Source organism: Phasianus colchicus, chromosome 1 (assembly GCF_987193195.1).
Source record: "Phasianus colchicus chromosome 1, bPhaCol1.hap1.1, whole genome shotgun sequence".
In the NCBI taxonomy this organism is placed as follows: Eukaryota; Metazoa; Chordata; class Aves; order Galliformes; family Phasianidae; genus Phasianus; species Phasianus colchicus.
This window is the reverse complement of record NC_143436.1, coordinates 33,820,542-33,839,149: the sequence shown is the minus strand read 5'-3', so window position 1 is coordinate 33,839,149 and position 18,608 is coordinate 33,820,542. Positions and strand designations below refer to the sequence as shown.

At 43.5% G+C, this 18,608-nt stretch overlaps 1 protein-coding gene across 2 annotated transcripts in view; it reads left to right on the top strand.

The window, feature by feature from the left end:
* Positions 1–15,949, top strand: part of PPM1H (protein phosphatase, Mg2+/Mn2+ dependent 1H) — a 133,164-nt gene extending 117,215 nt beyond the window's left edge. Inside the window, exons 9-10 of one of the 2 annotated variants that reach the window (XM_031589532.2) lie at positions 5,099–5,250; positions 11,030–15,948. In XM_031589532.2, coding sequence (XP_031445392.2) covers positions 5,099–5,250; positions 11,030–11,177 — 300 coding nt within the window. In that variant the 3' untranslated portion in view covers positions 11,178–15,948. Of the gene's footprint in view, positions 1–5,098; positions 5,251–11,029 lie in introns of both variants that reach the window. The other variant, XM_031589533.2, reaches the window with a different exon arrangement.
* The last annotated feature ends 2,659 nt before the right edge of the window (positions 15,950–18,608 follow it).

The window sequence follows — 18,608 nt, the reverse complement described above, 5'->3', positions numbered from 1 at the left end:
CTGCCCTCATCACTTTGATGGTTTTGTTTAGCGCCAGTGAAATGATGCAATTTTACCTATTTATTTTTCTGTCTGGCATGCTGAGACGCACTGTTTCTGGGGTATGTAATAGCTGCAGCGCAGTATCTCAGCAGTATCATCTCTGCCAATTGCTGCTGTTGTATTTGTCTGTGCATATAAACCAATGCCTCTCATGGGCTTTTCTAATTTGTGTGTACTGTGTGTGTGCACGTGTTCAAATTCTGGAATATGGCATTCAGTTCCTATGCTATCCACGTTTCAGGATCTCTTAACTGCATTATTAAAGGGAAGCAAAATTGTTTGTGTTTCCATGTTCCCTTTTCAGCTAAATTCAGCAGAAATCTACTAGGGCAGCAGGAGTAAAGACAGAGCACCAGCCACCTTGATTTAGAGACATAGGAAAGGAGGAAAGAAGAAAGAACAAACCACACAACTTGAATTATATTAGGAAGTAACATATGCTCTGACTTGCTTGCCATTGAACCTCTTTTTCTTAGCCATCTCTTCCTTCTCTTCCCAGAGAGGCCGCCAGCACTTTATCTCCTCACATTTTTCTCCATCTTCTTGTGTTCATATGTGGACACCATGCACAGAAACCAGCACTAAGAAAAGTCTTTATGCTGCCATCTGGGAAACCTGGCACTTGGAAGCAAGCGCAGTGGCCTCGGGCAGCAGTCACATTTGGCCTTTAGTGCAGCACTGGATTTTGAATCCTCTTTGTAGAGGATGTAGGGAAGCACAATGTCTGGTTTCCAGACCTAGAAAAAGGGAAGCACAGGCAGTGAAGGCACACAGTGTCGTAACATGGGGAGAATCCAAGTCTGGCTTCTGTTTCCGTGCTGTAATGACAGTGTCCTTTCCAAATCTGGGGGAAAGGTGATTTTTTTTTTACTGCTGTGTGACAAAATTCTGGTATGGTATGTCCACCAAAATTTATCTGAAGGAAAGGTAAGCGTCCCTGCGACTACATCCAAAAATAGAGAGAGAAGTAATTTGGGAGTGGTGTGAATTTACACTTTGATAGAGTGCCAGGCTATGGGAGGAGAAGACATGTAGCCAAGACTGACAAATGTAATCAGGATTCAGTGGCTCAGCTGTTTTGAGACCAGATATGGCGGACTTCTGCAGGTTGGTGAGCTCTAGAGAATTGAGCCTTTTATAATGAACTGGAGAAGCACAAAGCAGGCAAGCCATGGCTGAGGCTCTCTGGCATGGAATTAAATATTTATTTTTCATAATGGAACAGCTCATTTGAAAGCTTTCAGCAGGAAATTCTGCGTTTTAAGGCTCAGCAAGGGCCTTCTTGTTGCAGCTGTGAAGCAGAATTTCATCCTGAATTTTTTCAAGCAGCAGCTCAGCTCAGCTCAGCTATTCAGTGGAAGCAGTGTGGCTCTGACAAAAGCACTTGGTCTTTGCTGGCGATGAACCCAACGTCACCCGGCAGAGCAAATGATAAGAGAGTAACCAAGGAGAATTTTTCCCTTTTCAAATGCGTTAGTGAAATCTTTCTGACAACTTCACAAATATGTCAGAGGAGACTGTTTTAGATTCACATCTGCCTTCTGGAGCAATCTTGGGGAATTACAGCATTTAAAGGAATGAGCAAGGCAAGGACTTCGAGAAGTACTGTTTGATCAAAGGGAGTCAAGGTGGTTTAAGGAAGCAAACATCACGCTTTAGTAGCTTCAAGTCCTTGAGGGGTATGTCTACTAGAGAATTAAACAAATAAAAATGCAGTAGATGATCTTGCCTGAGCACTTTGGTTTCTGAAAAAGAGAAAACATTTGAGAAACTGTTCTGCATCACAGGTTATTAATATAAAAAGATATGAAGCTGTAGACTAAGTGGAAAGTTGGCACAGTCTACTGGAAATTGGCTATAGGGCAGGAAACAAAGGGTGGCAGTAAAAAGCTAAAAGGAGATTAATTGGTGAGTGCTGCAGGGAGTAGTGTTGGGACCCGCTTTTTATTATTTACATATAAATTACTTGAAGGGTGGTATTGAAAGATCTCGTCATTTGCCAGTGGAGCTGCTCTGGATAGCGCTGCACATAAAAAGGGACAATACAATTAAGAAGGGGTTTAATTTATTGAAGAGGCTGGGTTGATCAGTGCAGGCGACTGAATGCGGACTGTTGTTTGGTTTAGATTCTGCCTGGCAGGCTGCTTGGAAGCACCTCAGATGGCTGCAGTCTCCTGTGCCAGGTCACTGAGAATAGCTTTCACACCACAGGGACTCACATTGGCCGCCTCCTAGAAACAAAGCTGGCAAGCAGGTCTTAGTGCCTTTGCAGATCTGGCGCCATCCTTGACCCGAGCCAAATGCAGGTTTTGTCCAGTGGGTAGATCTGAGTTATGAATATAAAACCTGCCCACCTGTTCTTTCACTGCTTGCCTAGAGCATTTTTCTCAGTGCTTCTGATTTCATGTAGGTGAGGAATATTGGAGAGAAATATACAAAATGAAGAAAAGCATTAAGTGGCAAACTGCTTGATGCACGTTCAGAAAGGTGTCACGGGTGACTGCGGGCCTTGGTGGTGTGCATCCAGTGCTAAATTTCAGCAGAGATCTTTTAGTACCAGTCAAGAAACATCTAGTGTAACCCAACTCTCAATGTCATGGGTGTTTGTGCTGTCAAGGTGGTACTGCTTCCTATTCTCTGATTGCTGACATCAAATCATAGAATCATAGAATGGTCTGGGTTGGAAGTGATCTCAAGGATCATCATGCTCCCCACCACAGGCAGGGCAACCAACCTCCACATTTAATACTAGACCAGAGTGAATGAGTTAACAGGTCAGCTGCTCCACATCAAGTCAGATGGTAGTACAAGTATGGTGACCATACTGGAAGCCTTCAGTGGGTGTCCTGTTGCTCCACAGATGTTAAAGAAGGATGTTTGCTGGATTGGTTGGAAAGGGACTGGGAGAATCTTAGGGAGTTGGTGGCAAAGCTTTATGAAGAATAGAAGCTGACTTGTTTCTGCACCTGTAAGTGTAACCTGAATCTTCAGTAGGCAGGAATATTGCCTGAAGTTGACCCACATTGTTTTCTGTCACTTTGGCATTCTGTTTTCCTGAGTACCAGCCTGCCATCCATTATTGCTCACCCTGCTCTACCTTTTTCTCACTGGCACTGCTTTCTGGATGTGCTCAGTTCACAAAGCTTTTACCATTAGGAAATCCTAGCTTGTACTTAAATTACCTGTAAGAACAGTGGTTGTGGAGTGTGGAGGTTTTGTTTTGTGTTGTTTTCAGATTTTGGGGGGAGAATATGTACTCTTGGTAATGTAATCTGCTTCTGGTGTTGGCCTTGAGTGGTGCTACACCAGCACTGAGGAAAAGGCTCTTGTGGCTTAATGTATGCTTTGCCTGGGTGGGTGAGCCATAGTGGGTGTATTTTTTTCAAGTGACAGTGTTAGAAGCTTGTTTGTATGAGATGCTTGCTGCTGAGCAAATGCCTGAGTGATAGCTGTGATGCCGTCCGAAATACTTGCCTGTACCTAGGAGAGCTGACCAGAGTGCAGTGCACTGCTGGTCACCGTGGTGGCCAGCTTGCCCCCTGTTCTCACCAATTTTCCAGGTGCAACTCTGGGCTCTGACAGTAGAACAGAACTCTGGGAGATGGGAGCAGTGGCAACTTTTGCCTTCTGTGTAGCAGACCTGAAAGGAGTTCTGTGCTGCATACAAGGATCTCTATTCCCTCTCAATCTAAATAAGGCTATGTGCTCTAATTAAGAGAGTATCTTGCTTTAACTTTAATCTTCTCCAAAGTCCTTTCTCAGCCGCTACCTTAGATAATGAAGCAAGGTTACATTTTACAAATGACCTTCTTGTGCTTTTGAGTGAAAGGCGAACAAGTGAGGATTAGCAGTGAGGTCGAGATGATTGTTTCCTCAGAGCTGCTTGCAGTCCCATAAAATCATAATTACATTAAAAGGTCCAGGCATTTTATGTGCATTTCCTGCTCCTGAGGAGAGAGTGCACCAGGATGGAGAACAAAACAACTTGGTGTCTGCTGGCTGTGCTGAGCGCTTGTCCCAGCACATTTGTTGCAGTCAGTGAAGCTGAGGCTGGTCCATGCAGGTCTTTTCCTCCTGTCTGCCTCACCGAGGTTGCCACGCTGCTTTCAATTTGGTGTTGTTGCTGTGGTGGTTGAAGCGCTCCGCGGTGGCTGCATGAAGGCTCCCCTCTGCTGCCTGGGATCTGTAGGGGCTGGTGGTGTGTCCACTGGAATGCAGCATGTGCTGGAAGGACAGTTAGGTCCACCAGAAGGCTCACTTTAAAACACTCCCAATGACGTGTGCTCATGTTTGGGCTCAGCTGGCAGTGTCTGGGTTATCGGCCTTTGCTGCCGGCTTTCTCCATCTCACAGGGACAGGGCCGTGGGTGACGCTGCAGGCTGGGCCTCCATGCTGACAGCCATGGTCGACCTGGCTGCGGAGATGAAGCCAGCAGGCACTGCAAGAAAACAATATTGTGAGAATACGCTTGGGGGTTCACTTCTGTGCCAATCTAGAACGGGTCTCTACCCGCTTTAAAGATACTCATAATTGAGCAGGAAAAGAGTTTCTTTCCATTTCATGGAACTGTTTGCTTGCTGAGGCATAATTCCTAAGTGCAGTGCATGCTTTGGGTCTAGAGAGGCAAATGAGATGCCTTCTTCCAAACATGTACAATTTATTTGGCAGAGTTAAATGGATCTGGACAAATGATGAAAACAATTATTTTTGAATACTTTATTAGAAAATATCAAAAATTCATCAAATAAATTATTCAGCTTCCATTTGACTAGCCCTGCCAGCAAGAGAGAAGAGCTTTGCATGCAGAACCAGGCTGGCTTTGATCACTGCTGGCAGCACAGAGCCATGCAGCCCAGCTCAGCAACGCTTGCATCCATCCCGACTGGGTCAGTTCAGGGCTGAGCTGGGCCAGGAGGAGCTGCAGGCTGGAGAGCAAGGCTGCGGGAAATGGATTTCAGTGCCCTGGCCAACCCACTATCTCAGAGCCAGCTCAGCAACAATCCACAAACAGATTTGGCAGTTTCCTCCTTCATGAATGTTTTTTTGTGTGTTTTAGGTAAGAGTCTATGACCTACTGCAGTATGAGCATGGGCCGGATGATGTTCTGATCCTAGCTACAGATGGACTCTGGGATGTGCTGTTAAATGAAGAAGTGGCAGAAGCTGTCACTAACTTCCTGCCAAACTGTGACCCTGACGATCCCCACAGGTTTGCGTTCATCCCTTGGCTTTCCAGCTTCTCTGAAATTAAGAATGCTTTTTGGTAACGTATTTGTGTAGAACATATGATGTGGGTAACATTCAGCAAACTGCATGTTTTTACACAGCACAGAGAGTCTGTATAGCAAGTGTGTTTTTTTCCATTATAACTGAGAAATGTCTGCCTTCAGAGGAAAGTTGTGGGATCGTGGTATCTTGGCACAGGATCCATTTTGTATGCTGTAGTAGATTCTGTAGAAACCATAGGAGGTTGAAGACACAGAAGAACATGACAACAGGTCTCCAGCAGTCACAGAATTCCACCTAGCTCTCCCCTGGATAGTCTTTTAACACTAAAGAGTTGTTTCTTGCTGGGACCTTAGCGACATCTCTCTCCCTCTATATGTATGGATAAATACAGCACAGTGTGGGTGCTTCTCATTGCAAGTTACACTGTGGCCTATGAAACCATGTGCGATAGTGGATGCTCAGTGCTTGCCTGCTGCCAAACGGGTGTGGTGACAAAATAGGTGCAGAGCTTGATTCTGTTTCAAGTTGCTGGATTCTGTTTATTTCAGAACGATCCTTTTCATTTTCCCATGTTCATCTTTTCTTACTTGGTCAGCTTCTCTCTTTAAAGTACCCCATCAAGCAAACAAAATCTTCCCAAACAACTAACTAGAACACCACAGTGGGTTGGTCTGCCCGTCTGCTGCTGAGCTCAGTGTCGCTGTGAATTAAAGCATCATGCTGGAGATCAGAAGTCTTTCACTTCTAAAAAGGGAGAATGATGAAAGGAAGATAGCTTTATCCTTCTCTAGAAAGTGTTCCAAAAGGAGAAGTCTTTCAGAACACAGGTTTGGATGGCCATGGTTGTCTTCTGCTCTCTCATTGGGTTGGTTGAGAGTGGGGGAAGAGAGCCCTCAGATCACCCCAGTTGGTCTGTAGAAAGCGGAGTTTGGGAGATAAGCACTGGGATATCTCAGCAGCCAAATGAGAACATGTAGGATTGTTTCACTCACTTGAATGAATGTTCCAGTTTCAGTTGTTCAGATGTTGCAGTTCTTGAGGGTAAACCAGTTGCAAAATGCTTTGTGTTTTTAATATTTCTGAGCAGGCATTTTCATGAGGTCAGCTCTGTTCTCCATTAGCAAACAAGGAAGACAGCGAATGGATACAGACACCCTGGCAGCCACTTGGGATTCACAGTGACAGGCACTCCAAAGCAAATCACAAGCAGTATGTTCTTATCCGGACACTTATTCAGAAGCGTGGAATGCAAAATAACATTTTGCTGCAAGCATTCAGTTGTCAGGTGAATGGGTGATGAGCGTGAAGCAGCAACTGCAGTACTTTGACCTTCCTTCCTCCTTGCCCTGAAGAGGAGATGGGGCACTAATGACAACCAAGGCCTTCTCTAACTCAGCAAGGCATGAAAGTTCCTCTGCCCTCCATCTGAGGGAGATCAGGCATGGTTAGTGAGGGGCACTTCCAGAGCACCTGGCACTGTGCTGTGCAGATAGGCTGTTCAGTAGGAGGGGACCCACCCAATCAACTTCTGTTATACCCTGGTACCACTCAGTGGTGGTAGGGAGATTTTTCTCTGAATTCTGCACCCCTGACAGTCCTCCTGCAAAGACAGCTGGTATAATGTAAAGCCTCTGCCTCACTCTGTCTCCATTCTCATCTAGTAATTGGGAAAGGTTGGCTCATCCTACCATCTGGCCTGGTCCTACCTGTTCATTGTGAATACAGTGTGAGTGCACTGCGTCGGTCTTGTTCCTTCTGGTGTTCCCAGCACTGATGATAATCAACGCTTTTGTTGTAGGAATTCTTTTTTCAATCTTTTTTGCTTTCTGGGTGAGTGATCTTTCATCCATTATAAGTAAAATATCAAGAAATCAGAGACTAAAAGAAAAATATTTACTTGGATGTAGATTTATTTGTGCTTGTTTGGCCCCAGTAAGTGTGGGAGATTAGTCCTGTTTGTAGCAGTGTAACACACTCTAGAATTGAGCCTGCTGTATTATGACTTAGTGCAAACACATTTATTAGTGTTTGACCTACAGATCTGTGAATGGACATCTGAATTGAAAATTAATTTGTTCTTTTAAGTAACTTTGTGCCAGGTCATTTAGAGGCTTACAAATAGTGGCACCAAGACATTTCTCATGCCAGCTTGCAAAAGGTAATTAGAACAGTCCCCTGTATAGTTTACAGTGATATTTATGAAAATTACCTTTGTGGAATTGCTATTTGGTTATAAAGAATATTTAAAGGGTTTAAAGTACTATGTGAGAGGTTTTATATAATTACTTCAGTGGTCCAAATAAGGTATAACTAATGACTTTACAATAGCATAGCACCTCAGACTATGGAGTTGTGTTAATTCCTCTCACTAGTCAGTGACAGGAGAATTGTGTTTGCAGTGTTATCAGTGTTGCATTTAGAGGAAATGTTATCCCAAAGAATGTCAAGTTCTGTGATGAGTGCATCTGGAGTCTGTGATGAGGTGAGCAGCTGGAAATGTAAAATCTCTAGGGATGTAGAAAACTTGTCAAAATGGAAGAGAGTTGCCCCCTAGGGTTCATAATTCTGCAGAGTTCTGAAGAACCTACCTGTTGGAGCGGACCCTGCATCCATCTGACCCAGTAGCCTACTTATTCCCTGACAGCAGCATACTTGGGGAAAAAAAAAAAAATAGGAAGATTTTAGAGCTGCAGAGCACTTATCGGTTATGTAATCAGCTCTTTGAGGGAACAACATCCCTCCCATTTGAATTAGGAGTCGTTTTACAGCCTGATGGATAAGAGCTCATAGCCCTTGGGAAAGCCCCTGGGACTCTTTCCTGTTGATATTTACTGTCAGAACTAGGAGTGTTTGTTACCCACAGAAAAACATCTTTGAATCCTGTCAAATGTAACATGTGCCTGGGCATCTCCAAGTGCAGAGGGAGTGAAGCTGGTTCTGTCTTCAGCCAGCCATGCAGACACAACCCCAGGGGATCTGGGCAATGAGTGATGAGAACAGACGTGATGAGAGAGCGCTTTCTCTCTGAGAGCTGGGCAATTCTGTGAGGGAGTGAAGAAGCTGAGCTTGAGTTGGATTTCTTTGCTAGCTCAGTTCAGACAGGAGCATGAAGGGGACCCTGAGCAAAGAGAATGAGGTAATGACACACATTACATGACAGATGTTTTTTGTACATCTGTCTGCAGAAGTATGAAGATGAAGAAGAGTGTGAATGTTGACCATTTCCTTCACCTGCTTACACACTGACCTAGGGAGTCTTCTGCTTCTTCTCCTCCTTCCCATCCTTTTTCATCCCCTCTCACACTCTCCTTCACCCTTATGGAGATTTACGAGGGTGCTGGGGAACTGCTTTGCTCCTGCTGAATACGAGGGGATAAGAAGCTGCTCAAACAGTAGCAAGTTGCCCCTGCTGTCACCATTTCTCCTGCAGTACTTTCACTGATCAATACTGAAAGCTTGAGCAGGAGAAAAAAAATATATATATATTCTTAAAACACAGAAGTTGTATTCCAGCAAGACTGTTCATTAGGAGGAAGTGGGTACTTTAAAACTACTTCAGCAGTTCTCTAATGCTGTCTTGACAGCTGAATCCCAAGTTCACAGCGCTGGAGAATAAAAGCACTCGATAATGGACTGCTGCTGCTATTCATCTCCAGGTACAAGAAACTCACCCCGTCACAGTGCCAAGTTGAACAGCATTGCTCCAATTCAGCTCTGTGCTAGGAAAGGAATGTGTTACCTTGCTACTGCTTTCACCTGTTCCTTCTCCTCTGCTTCAATGTGCCGCTTTTTCTTGTGTATTTCAGCCTGTCTATGAGAGATTTCTGGTTTATCAGACTTTTTTTAAATCTTGCCCTATCCAAACATTAAGCAGCAAATCACTATACAATAAAGAGCAATACGCATGCCTTTGTACTGCTTAGATGTGGGGAGCTCTTGCTAATTAGAAAAGAAGCAACGCAAAGTTTTCTGCCAGGATGGTGGGTGTTTGCTTCTCTTAAGTTCTGACAGTAGCTGAGAAGCCCTTGAAAAAGATGTTCTTAGCCAAAATTCTTTTAGCATTCATGCTTTGAATGAATGCTTCAGTTTCTCACTTACCATGTGGAGTCCTTCTATTCTTTAGCCCTGCATCTGATTTGGGGATCTGTGAACTGAGGAATGCAAGTATGTTTGTTTTCTTTTTTTCCCTTAGGAAACAAAGTTTTATGTTGTTATTAGGACAGTATGACTGGTTCTTGTCACCTCCTGCTGTTTCATCTCAAGGTCTTCGATGCGGATGATCTTGGAACCTGCAGAGAGAGTGCACACATGTGCACAAGTGTATGTGTTCAAGTTGGCGCCTTGAGTGGTGCGGAATGACCCTCAGGCCCTTCTCCAACCACTAAAAGTAAATCTCATGTCAAAGCTAGAAGGGCCTGGAAAGTTTACCACTCTTGTCCGTACCACTGGGAGCAGGTAGTGCGTTACCTCTGTAGAATGTTATTTGGACTTAACATCAAACCTTCTATGCAGTGAAGTGTTCGTTTATTTACAGTGAATATAACTTCTTAGTAGAGAAAATAAATCTCTCTGTTCCTGATTCAAAGGAGACTTTTAAGCTTAGGAACCAAAATTGTAGCAATAGAACATAATAAACTGGGTATTTTTCACCTAGGAGAGCAAATAAAGTCTTTTTGGGTAGCAGATATATTTAATAACTCATTCTGTGGTGAAATTTTCTGGGATTCGAACAATCCCTGGATACTCAATTAATACACACCTTCTTTTTTTGTCCACTGCTTCTGATCAGTGGAGATACTGTTCAGTTCTGTGCCTCAGGCAGATCTGGGCTGATCACTTCTGGCCCAGCATCCTCCCTAGAAAAGGGGGTCTTGAAATGCCAACCTTTCTTGTCCTTCCTGCTTTCTGTGAATTACAGAAGTGCCTTTGCTTCTGATTATCTGGGCTTTATAGAGGGCATTATAGAGAGCCCCTCATCCTATGAGAGGCTGATAATTAAGCTTTAAATGAAATACAGGCAGGCACAATATTGTACTGTTGTTTTATTTTCCTTGTGAGTCTCTTAACTGTTTGATTATTTTATTAGCGAACCGATAGAAAAACTGTACTCCACCCAGCTAAATTCAAAACATCGCAGGCAGGTATTGGGTTGAGAATTGACTGGAATAGCTGTTCATCCATAATGAGATTTCTTTCAGCAGAAACTTCTGAATCGGCACTCAGATGTGTTGATCTAGTAACAGCAGGCAAAGGGATACGGGAGAACATATCTGATCAATATTGTGTTGGGATTGGAAGGATTGCTGAATTAGGATTTGCTGCTTGTTTTCAAATCACTTGCTTCATTACAGTGTCCCTCCAAAGTGAGTAGGCCCGTATTTACCTTCAGGTGTTTCAGCCCATGGGCATACAGAGCTCAGTAAATGAGTGGTGTTATTTTATGTCCTTAATTCTTCAAATCACTCCTAGAAACTTAATTTGCTAAAGGAAGTGTTTTAATATTTTCAGAAAACTGGTGAAGTTGAGCACCCAAAATGACTGGTCACCTTCTGACATATGATTGCTATGAAATACCTCGAGATTCTGAAATAAAAGCTGTTAGGGAATGACAGACGATTGCTTTGTGGGAAGGTGATCATTAACATTTATGTGCTTCTCAAATGCTGAGTGACTTGTCCTTGTACCTCACAAATGTCCATCTCACAGGCTTTCCTCACAAGGCTAGCGCATGGTACCAGCTGTCTTCTGCCTTTCCCCAGGTACACGTTGGCGGCGCAGGACCTGGTGATGCGAGCCCGGGGAGTGCTGAAGGACCGGGGCTGGCGAATATCCAACGACAGGCTGGGCTCTGGAGACGACATTTCTGTCTACGTCATTCCTTTAATACATGGGAACAAGCAGTCGTGAAAGTAGCGTCGAGAGTGGTTATGGAAAGGGGATCTTTTGGGGAAGGGCCTGTAAGAGACGATGTGTTTTGGATGATCTGACCAGGACGTCTCCAATTGATGTAGTCTATTCATAGCTAATGCTGGAGGGGTATTTTTCTGCCTGAAAGATAGGGCTCTGCACATAGACTATATATGATTACAGATAACCCTTAAGATTACAACTCCCCTGTAGTAAAGGTTTTGGTGCTTAATGGGAATGAGATCAAAATGCTGCTAGCATATTGTGGGTTCTATCCTCCCTCCAGGTGAAGACCTGAAGTAAGAATTAATTTTTTTCAGTTTGCCATGTAGCTTGGAAGAGCCATTTCAGTTGTGAAAATAGAAGTGAGTATCAGAAGCCAAGGAGGCTCCTGAAGTCTAACCCGAAATATTCAGAGCAGTGACTTGGATCACATCTCATTTAAAAATACTTTTATACGTATAAATGAGACTCAAGAGTTTTCTTCTTCCAAAAAGATGCTTTCATGACTTGCCTACGGACAACTGCAAACTGATGTAATCCTTTGAATCCCCATTTCTTCCCTCTGGTCTCTTCTTCAGTAGATTATATTCCTGTATTTTAGTAGGAAAACTGAAATTGTTTTTTGTGTGACTATGCCTGTTTACTGCAGCTAAAACAGCCACCTACAAAATTGTCCAGGAGAAATAGGTCACAGTCCTGTATTACGAGATCTGTTCAGGTATGAAGAATTATTTGTCAAGACTCCCTGTTGTGTGTACACCATGCTTATACAGAGCGAGCAAGCTTGGCATGATGTGATGTTTACCTGGAGGTTCTGGTTCCTTTGGGATCAGAGATTTTCATTCTTTGAATGGTTCTGTCTGCCTTGTCCTGTTGGAAGGATCCCTGAACACACTGACCCTCAACTGAGGAAAAGTTCTACATTTATTTGGGCTCCTGAGTGTATTTTCAGCTGGATTTCTACTTGAAGTGATGGAATTGTTCTGGTTACCAGTTAAGAGACTCAGATGGTGATCTATTTAAGAATGATTTCACTTCTTGGTTCAGCATACCTTTGCCTGCTTGACTTGGTGATGAGAAGGTGAGAGTTAATAACCTCACACCCTCTTGGTTGTTGAGGACTGTGGCTGAGGATCAGATGATCTCTGTGATAGTTATGGCTAGCTTCATCAGCTTTTTCTTAGCAGTGCTAAGTCAGTTTAAATAAAGAAAATCCAAGGACGTTGTCAGAGTACAAGCAATAGTCCAAGAGAGTAACAACTGAGCAAATCCGCAGCTTGACTTGACTGCCTGTTCTGTGGGCAGAATGCTCTTCACTTTACTGGCCGCAATTAAAAATTAAATAAATCCAAAAGTTCTCGTTTGTAGGCAGATGTGTCAGCTGGGAGGTTAGATTCAGCCTCCATTGTCCCAGACCTCATTCTTTTGGAGCTGCTAATCTGACTTGTACATAAAAGCTACTTCTTGGATAGCCAGAAGACAGGGAGCTGAGCTAACTGGAGCACTGACTAGGCATCTCAAAGATGTTTTATCCTTTCTAAAGGAGAAACTGCCAGCTCTAAGAGCAGGATACTGTATCCTTGGTGTTCTTGGAGTTGTGTAGTCTTTCTCCTGAACAAGACTGGCCTAGAGCTAGCCAGTTCTGTAATTTATAACGTGCTATATAAACAAAGTACAGTGCTGTTTGGTATAGCAGCCCAGATGCTTTATTTGATTGCATCCAAAGTACATGTGCAACATTCTCAGCGGATTTAAATGCCCTTTCTTTAATTTCTAGACCCAGTAGGAGTTTCAGATTGAGATGAGCCAACGCAGAGTGTGTAATGGCTCAGACATGTGTCCAGCTGAGTGATTTTAGTCTGAGAACTGTTCCATGCGTTCCCCAGTGCCTGCGTGTGATAAAGCAGTGCAGAACACTGGTGTTTTATGTTCTAGAGCTCCAGTACCAGTCATATATCTGATTAAGTGTTGCCATGCTTTATCTGTTTGTTCTTTTTTGTTTTTCCCCTTTTCCTTCTTCTTTGTGCACCTAGGTGAAGAGATTTGCAGGTTTGAAGTCTAGAGTATTTTTCACATGGTCCCACGTATGTTTCAAAGTTCAACCAAGAGATCTTTTTGTGCTCTTCTTTTCTTACTTTTTTTTTTTTTAATTATTATTATTATTTTGCTTAATAAACTTGTCAACATGCTTTTTGTGCTCTGTGTAACTCCTGTTGTCTCTTTGCAAATGCATTTGTGTAGTCCTTTCTTTAATGGGGAAACTAATGGCAATTCCTCTGAAGTCACATGAACAGCAACGAAGCTGGCGCTTGCTGTGACCAACTTCAATCCTGAGTCAGAAATTTTTGTGCCCATGTATTGTTAGTCTTCGTTCTTTAGTATCATGGGGTCAGCAAACATACCAGTCATTATGAAACCACTGAGTACAATGGGGTTGAATGAATTTCCAGTGCAATATTTGCCAAAATATAAAAGTGAAACTTCAAGGCAATGGAAATACCCTCTTTCAGAGGTGTTTTTAAATGCACCCTGAGAGTGATGGGGCAGCACAGCAAGTTGGTGGGACCCAACTCACTGATAAGTTGTCAGAGCAAAGCATGGTGGGCAGTGGTACGGCTCTGTGCATCAGCCTCCAGCGTCTGTTGTTCATCTGAGGTACTGCCATCAGTCAGCCTGCTTCCCAGCAACTGCTGTGCCCACCCAGGTCACGCTGTGTCAGCTGTGAGCCCTTCTGGAAAGGGCAGAGGTGCAGCATCAACAATTAATATCAATTAGCATCAACTCTGAACGTTTTCAAGAGTAATAAAAAGCTTCCTACTCAGCTGTATGTGACTGAAACCGTGCTGTGATGTTTTTTGTTTTGCTTGTTTACAAAGTATCTGTTACACGTTTACAGGCTTACCTACTGTGAGTGGCTCTGGTGGTCTGTGGCTCTCACTGCTTTGGTGCCTGGGCTTTCACTTCTGTCTGCTTTCATTTGGGGCTTCTTACATGCCTGCACTGTGCTCTGCTTCATGGCATGGTACATACACGCACCAAGGCGCGATGCAAATAGGAAGCAGGAGCCATGAGTTGGGGAGGTACCATGTGTGAAGCAAGGATAACAAAGCATTTCCTATTCTCTTCATAACATGCATTATTTGAGAAGTCATAGCATTAGAAATCACTGGTGACAGAGGGGAGTTGTGACCCGCAGTACACAGTGCACCTTTCAGTTGGGCATGGAATGGAGTCACCATTCAGGCTTGCAGATCCTCCACTGCTCCATGCAGCCCTTCAGTTAGGAGCAGCACCAACTCCAAAGTTTAGATCCTGGGTACATCACCTTAGTCACTGCCTGATCCTGGTGGCAATGTGGCTTTTTGTCTAGTGAAGTTCTGTTAGCACCCAATGTTGTTTCAGCATTAGCAGCAAGGAGCCTCGGTCCTGGTTACCTCTGTCTTAGTAGGTAGTGCTCGCTGTGCCAGTATGTTGGAAGGTTATCATTTCTTGGACAAGAGCAAGGAAAGGAAGCTCTTGTAGTTCAGATCAGTGGGCAGTGCTGTTAACACTGCCTTCTGCTGCCTGATGCAGTCTAATTTCTAGAAGATTAAAAGGAGCAGCTTCTGTTCTCCTGTGAATACTGTCGAAGAGGGAAGTACAGCTGTGTCACAGCTTTTTGTCTCACACTACAGCCTGAAGTCATCTTTGCTTAACTTGATGAAGACAGTAGTTCGAAATTTCAGCCACATCTAAAGTGAGGCACACAACTGTCTCTTGCTAAATTAATGCAGTGATGCTTCCTTTATGAACACAGAAGTCTGTTGTCTAAGAGGGCTAATTTTCAATGTCCTCATGCTGGAGAGAGAAACTGGTTTTAATACAAGGAATTTGAAAGAGCGACAGGGCTGACAACTAAAGGAAAAGCAGTCCTAGTTCGCTATCAGCAGTGAATTTCCATGTTGGAGTTGCTTCCATGTTAAAGTACAACAGGGAGGTGTGTGATGTGTGGTAGGTGCTGTGCCTCCCGGATAGTTTTGAAGAACTAAGAACTGCACTTCATGTTTTGGCTTTCAGCTTTTAGGTTTTAAAGAACACTACATGCTCCAAGCAAATCCGCCGCGTTCCCTCCTGCCTCAGCATTCCACTTCCTTTTATTTTTTGAAACATACTGTGCAAATGATTTCAACACTTGTATCAAACATGAGTTGCAAACTATATGAAATTGTTGTTTCTCCGACATTCGTGGTGTGTAAATAGTTTTCCTCTGTGTGTCTGAGATGAAGATACAGTGCAGTGGCTGCCATAGACAGAGCGACCAAACGATGCTGTAACTGTGCTGCTGTATTTCTACCTGTGATGTACTTGAAGGAGGATGCTCTTGTCCACCTCCACTCTCATTATTATTTTTTTTTTCTTTTTTTTTTTTTGACTGTTGCTGGTGATGTTGTTTCATAGGTATCTTATTTTGGTTTGGTTTGTTTTTTTAATAGCTTCCACTTTTTTTTTTTTCTTTTCCTCATTGGACAAGTCATCTTATTTGGAGACCCGTAAAACTGTCCAGGTTCTGTATGTCTTGAAGAACAGCGGAGCTGCTGGAGGAAGATGTTTTGGACCAATGTACTTACGTTTTGTGACTGTGAAATGTTAATCTTTTTGTAACCTAAGAACAAAAAAATGTTTGGTAAAGGGATATATTTTGTGTTTTTTGAAACTTTTCAGTGCAATGAAAAAAAAGAGGAGGATGCTGAAGAAGTGTATGCGCAAAATTTTAAATAAAATTTTAAATTATATATATACACATCTATATCTATAACCATTATTATTCCGACTGTGTCATGAAGAGGACCTGAGTCTCTGTGTATTAATAGTGCAATACAGACCAGCAGAACACTGTTTTACCAGTGAAGGATCGTAGAATCATAGAATCATTAAGGTTGGAACAGACCACTAAGGTCATTGAGTCCAACCAGCAGCCCACCAGCAGCACACCCACTGACCGTGTCCCTCAGTGCCACGCCTACACAGCTATTGGTTATTTCCCTGGACGGTAACTCCACCACCTCCCTGGGCAGCATGTGCCAATGTTTTGCCATTCTGAGAAAAACTTTTTCTTAATATCCAACCTGAACCTCCCCTGGCACAAGTTTAAGTCACTCCCTTTTCTCCTATCACTAGTTATGCAGGAGAAGGGACTGGCCCCCACCTCATCACCACCTCCGTCAGGCAATTACAGAGAGCGATAAGATCTCCCCTGAGCCTCCTCTCTTCCAGACTGAACAATCCCAGTTCCCTCAGCCACTTCCCATAAGACTTGTGTTCCAGACCCTTCACAGCTTCACTGCCCTTCCCTAGACAAGCTCCAGGGCCTCAATGTCTTCCTCACAGTGAGATGCTGAGGGAGGTCTCACGCTTTACTTAATTCAGCAAAGCGAGTCCCCATGAGGTGTCGTAGCTTAGAGGATGGTCAGGAAGAGCTCCTGGAAAACTCTGAGCTGTGTCCTACTGTAAGACTTCACTGCTCAGGCTGCCAGCTGCCATGTTCTGACTCAGTAAATTGCTATGCAAAGCGATTGGGCATCATCTCTGTGGTATGAAAAATTGGGTGCAAATTTTGCGTTCGCAGTGTAGCTGCAATATGCTTTCCTTCCTCCTCAGTTTCTTAGGAACTCCTGTCTCAAATTCCCCTTTCAGTTTATGTTAGAGTAAAACCAAGGGTGAATTCACTGATTATACTGAAAGAAGTTATCGTGGCTGGTTCAGTAACCAAAGGGGCAAGTGTAGGTACTGCAGATACAGGACCTGACACCCCAGCAGTAACCAGCCATGGGGCTGGCAAGCGTAGAGCCAGGTGCTTACTGCTGTCTTCAAATGTCATGTCATAGCATGACTAGTTATCCCCATTCTTATTTTACTTCAAATTCAGTAGGAAAACAATGAGAACAGTTGTTCTATGCTGCTCGTGTGTTTGCCCCTGGCGTTCTCTGAGCACAGCATCACACACAGATGAACAATTTGCTGCACTCACTCTGGTTCTCCTTACTCTCCCATAAGCCCTACAGTGTATTGCTGCAGTCAGGCCACTGACCAAGTTTAAAATTACAGCATAAATACTCTTCAGCATGACTTTGTCTCCTCAGTGTAAGCTAAGCAAGTGCCAGCAGTGTCAGGTGACCCTAATGGAGCACGGTCCGCATCACGCTATTGCTTTGCTTCTCTTATGCCCCACATCCTCTAAGGTTGTAGGTCAAGTAAAGCTTGTTTCCTTTTTTTCTTTTTTAGATAATAGATAAAACTCTTCAGATATGGACATCAGTCTGTAATTCCTGTTGCAGTAAGTCTGATGGCATGTTCGTGCTCTTATACTGAACACACTCTGTTAACTAAAGTTTTATAAAGGAACAATATCTCAGTAATTTCTTATATTTTGTACAGTTACTGTAAAATGGAGACTTGATGTTTTGTCTTCTTAATGTCCCCTTGTACAGCAACACACCTTCACAAAAACTTCTCTTCTTTATAGCACTGCGTTGCAGCTTTTATTGATTCCAGAGTCACGCTCTGCTTTCCAGGAAGGCTTATGTAAACCAGAGTTACTGCACATCCTGTTCTTGTTACGAGGAAAGACGAGGGATTTCTTTTTTGAAGTCTTTCCATTTTGCAAAACAAAGGATGCCATAACTTTTTAGGGACAAAGAATGATTTGAGGAAGAATTCTGCTCTGAGGACAAGGTTAATAAAAGCTGTACGATCGAGGCAGACAAAACGCGTCTGCAGGTAGATAAAGAACAGATGACTCAAAGAGCCCCGTTTAATAATTTACGAACAATTAATCATAAATTTGAGGCTGCAGGAATGGTCTGCAGCACTGCCATGTAATACGAAGGGAGAGGAGGAAGCTGCAGTAGAAAAGATAATTAGATCTTTGCTGCAGCTAACTTGAGATAGATTGTTTAGATGCACTGACAAATGAGAACTCTGAATCTTCATGAATTTTAGGCTGCATAAGATCAGAATTACATTGTTTTTCTTGGACATTTCAGTGCATAATTTTGCAGGCTCTAAAAAGTCAAAATGTCCTCGACCTTTACTCCTGAGCATTTATTGCCTTAAGCAATAGAAGGCGATCCTTTATGTGCTCTTCTGCAAAGACAGCACTACAGCCAGCTGCAGTGATTTGGTATCATCCCTGAATTTAAGTTCTCCCTGGAGTTACCAGTCAGTGAGGCTTTTTTGTTGTCTGGGGCAAATCAAGGCCCTTCCCACCAGGCTGTACCCAGCACAGCAGCTGTCCGGTTCATTTATCATCCTGCGGGTGGTATTTTTCCCTCCTTTCTCACTGCCCTTCTCCTCTTTGGTTTAACACACACTATGGGGGCTCAGTGTTGGCTCAGTAGTTCCATGCAGCCTGCTGGTACTCAGCCCTCCCCACATCTCAGCTCTGGTGGG